The 2220-nt window shown below is 63.2% G+C and overlaps 1 protein-coding gene across 1 annotated transcript in view; it reads left to right on the plus strand.

The window, feature by feature from the left end:
* Nucleotides 1–1962, plus strand: part of EEF1A2 (eukaryotic translation elongation factor 1 alpha 2) — a 6916-nt gene extending 4954 nt beyond the window's left edge. The window contains exons 5-7 of the mRNA XM_012654547.1: nucleotides 268–524; nucleotides 1319–1553; nucleotides 1880–1962. Of these exons, the coding sequence (XP_012510001.1) occupies nucleotides 268–524; nucleotides 1319–1553; nucleotides 1880–1962 (575 nt within the window). The remainder of the gene's footprint in view (nucleotides 1–267; nucleotides 525–1318; nucleotides 1554–1879) is intronic.
* Nucleotides 1963–2220: the final 258 nt, after the last annotated feature.

Here is a 2220-nt window from a genome sequence, read left to right on the forward strand (position 1 = left end):
CCTCTCTGCCTCTGTCAGTTTCCTCTGGTCCCTAGGAACTCTCTCTTGTTCAGACCCTTATTTCCCCAGCTGGGTCAGGAGCCCCCACTTCTGCCAGAATCTCAGTGTCTGCCTTGTCCCCGGACCTCCTCCCCCCTCACTGCCTCCCGTGGCTGTGTCCTCCCAGCCCTGCCAGGGAGGACCACGGATTCCAGGCTCCCTCCCCAAATATTCTGCCCCCCATCCCCTCTGCCCCGCCTGCCCCTCACACCCCCTCCTCTCGGCCAGGCATCGGCACGGTGCCCGTGGGCCGAGTGGAGACCGGCATCCTGCGGCCGGGCATGGTGGTGACCTTTGCACCCGTGAACATCACCACGGAGGTGAAGTCGGTGGAGATGCACCACGAGGCGCTGAGCGAAGCCCTGCCCGGCGACAACGTGGGCTTCAACGTGAAGAATGTGTCGGTCAAGGACATCCGCCGGGGCAACGTGTGCGGGGACAGCAAGTCCGACCCGCCACAGGAGGCCGCCCAGTTCACCTCCCAGGTGGGCGGCTGCGCCAGTCCCGTGGGCCCTGCCTGTGCAGGGCAGCAGGGCCGCCCTCGGGGCGGTTGCCGGCACCACGTGGCCTGGTGCCCGGGAGGAAGCAGCCCCCATCTCAGGCCACGAGGGGTGGAACCAGGGCTGGGACAGCCACCAGGCTCCACGCACTCCTGAGTGTGCGATCACACGGCTGTCCTGAAAACGCTCCCGTTAACTTGCTGCCTGAGACAGCCCGGTAATACTTCCATTCTCTCCGTTTTTCATTGCACCCTTTTCAATCACCTCTTCATATGACAGTGATTTCTGCTTTGAGACAGGGTCTGGCTCTGTCACCCAGGCTGGAGTGCAGTGGTGTCATCACAGCTCGCTCTAACCTCAGACTCCTGGGCTCACGGGATCCTCCCGCCTGGGCCTCCCAACATGCTGGGATTACAGGCGTGTGGTACCATGCCCAGCCTGACACTGATTTTTAAAAACTGCTTTGAGATGCAATTGAAATAGAATAATCGAGGTGCAATTTTGCCACCCCCCACCCTCCCCGCCTTAGCTCTGGCCAGGGTTGGCAGTGTGAGCGCTGCCCTGGCCTTTTCAAACAATGCCCTTGTCAGGTGTTTATCGCTCCTAGATTGTCAGATGCTTAACGGGGATGCTGGGTCCAGGTCTGGGCGTGGGTTCCCACAGCCTGAACTTCTCCGCAGTTGGCACTCTGGGCCCTGCAACTGCAGCCTCCCAGCCCCGCTCTCGTGCCCTCCCCTGGTGCCCACTGTGCCTGATGGCCGCGTGCAACTCTGCCCCAGGTCATCATCCTGAACCACCCCGGGCAGATCAGCGCCGGCTACTCGCCGGTCATTGACTGCCACACGGCGCACATTGCCTGCAAGTTTGCAGAGCTGAAGGAGAAGATTGACCGGCGCTCCGGCAAGAAGCTGGAGGACAACCCCAAGTCCCTGAAGTCTGGTGATGCCGCCATCGTGGAGATGGTCCCGGGAAAGCCCATGTGTGTGGAGAGCTTCTCCCAGTACCCGCCTCTCGGTGAGCCAGCATGGTTGGGGGAGGCACAGCCCTGGGGGGCAGTTGATCCAGGCCCAAGGCAGGCGACTGCTGGGTGGCAGGGATGGGGGTGCTGGGTGACAAAAGTGGGACTCCCTCTATTATGGCAAGCTTTTCTGCTGAGCTTAGGCTTAGAGTGTAGCAGGAGACCCACGTCCTCCTCATGCCTGAGCACAGGTGGCCCTGCTGGGCAGCCCTGGGGTGGCGTCCTCTCTGCACTCCCCTTGAGTGACTAAGGCCCTCAGTCTAGTGGCTGAATTAGGATCGACCCGCCCCAAATGGCCAACCCACAGACCTCTATGTCACAGCTGCCCTGGGCAGGGCTGCCGGGCTGCGGCTGGCCATTGCCATCACAGCTAAACGGGCGCACTCTGAGCCAGCCGGTTTCTAAGGACGTTTCGAACATCGTTTAATTCCGGCACCATCGCCTTGGGAGAGCCCTATATGCTAGTCACGGGGCCACGTAGGCAGGCAGGGCTTTGCGGACGCAGCCGCGGGAGCAGGCGCAGAGCTTGGCTGGGGCGGCTGGGTCCGCAAGGGAGGATGCGCGAGCGCCAGTGCGCCTGCGCGCTGCATCCTGCTCCGCCGGCCGCCGCGCCCCGCCCCGAGCCCAGCGCGCCCCACGCGCCCTCCGCGCGCCCCGAAGCCC

Source organism: Propithecus coquereli, unplaced genomic scaffold (assembly GCF_000956105.1).
Source record: "Propithecus coquereli isolate 6110/MARCELLA unplaced genomic scaffold, Pcoq_1.0 Scaffold442, whole genome shotgun sequence".
In the NCBI taxonomy this organism is placed as follows: domain Eukaryota; kingdom Metazoa; phylum Chordata; class Mammalia; order Primates; family Indriidae; genus Propithecus; species Propithecus coquereli.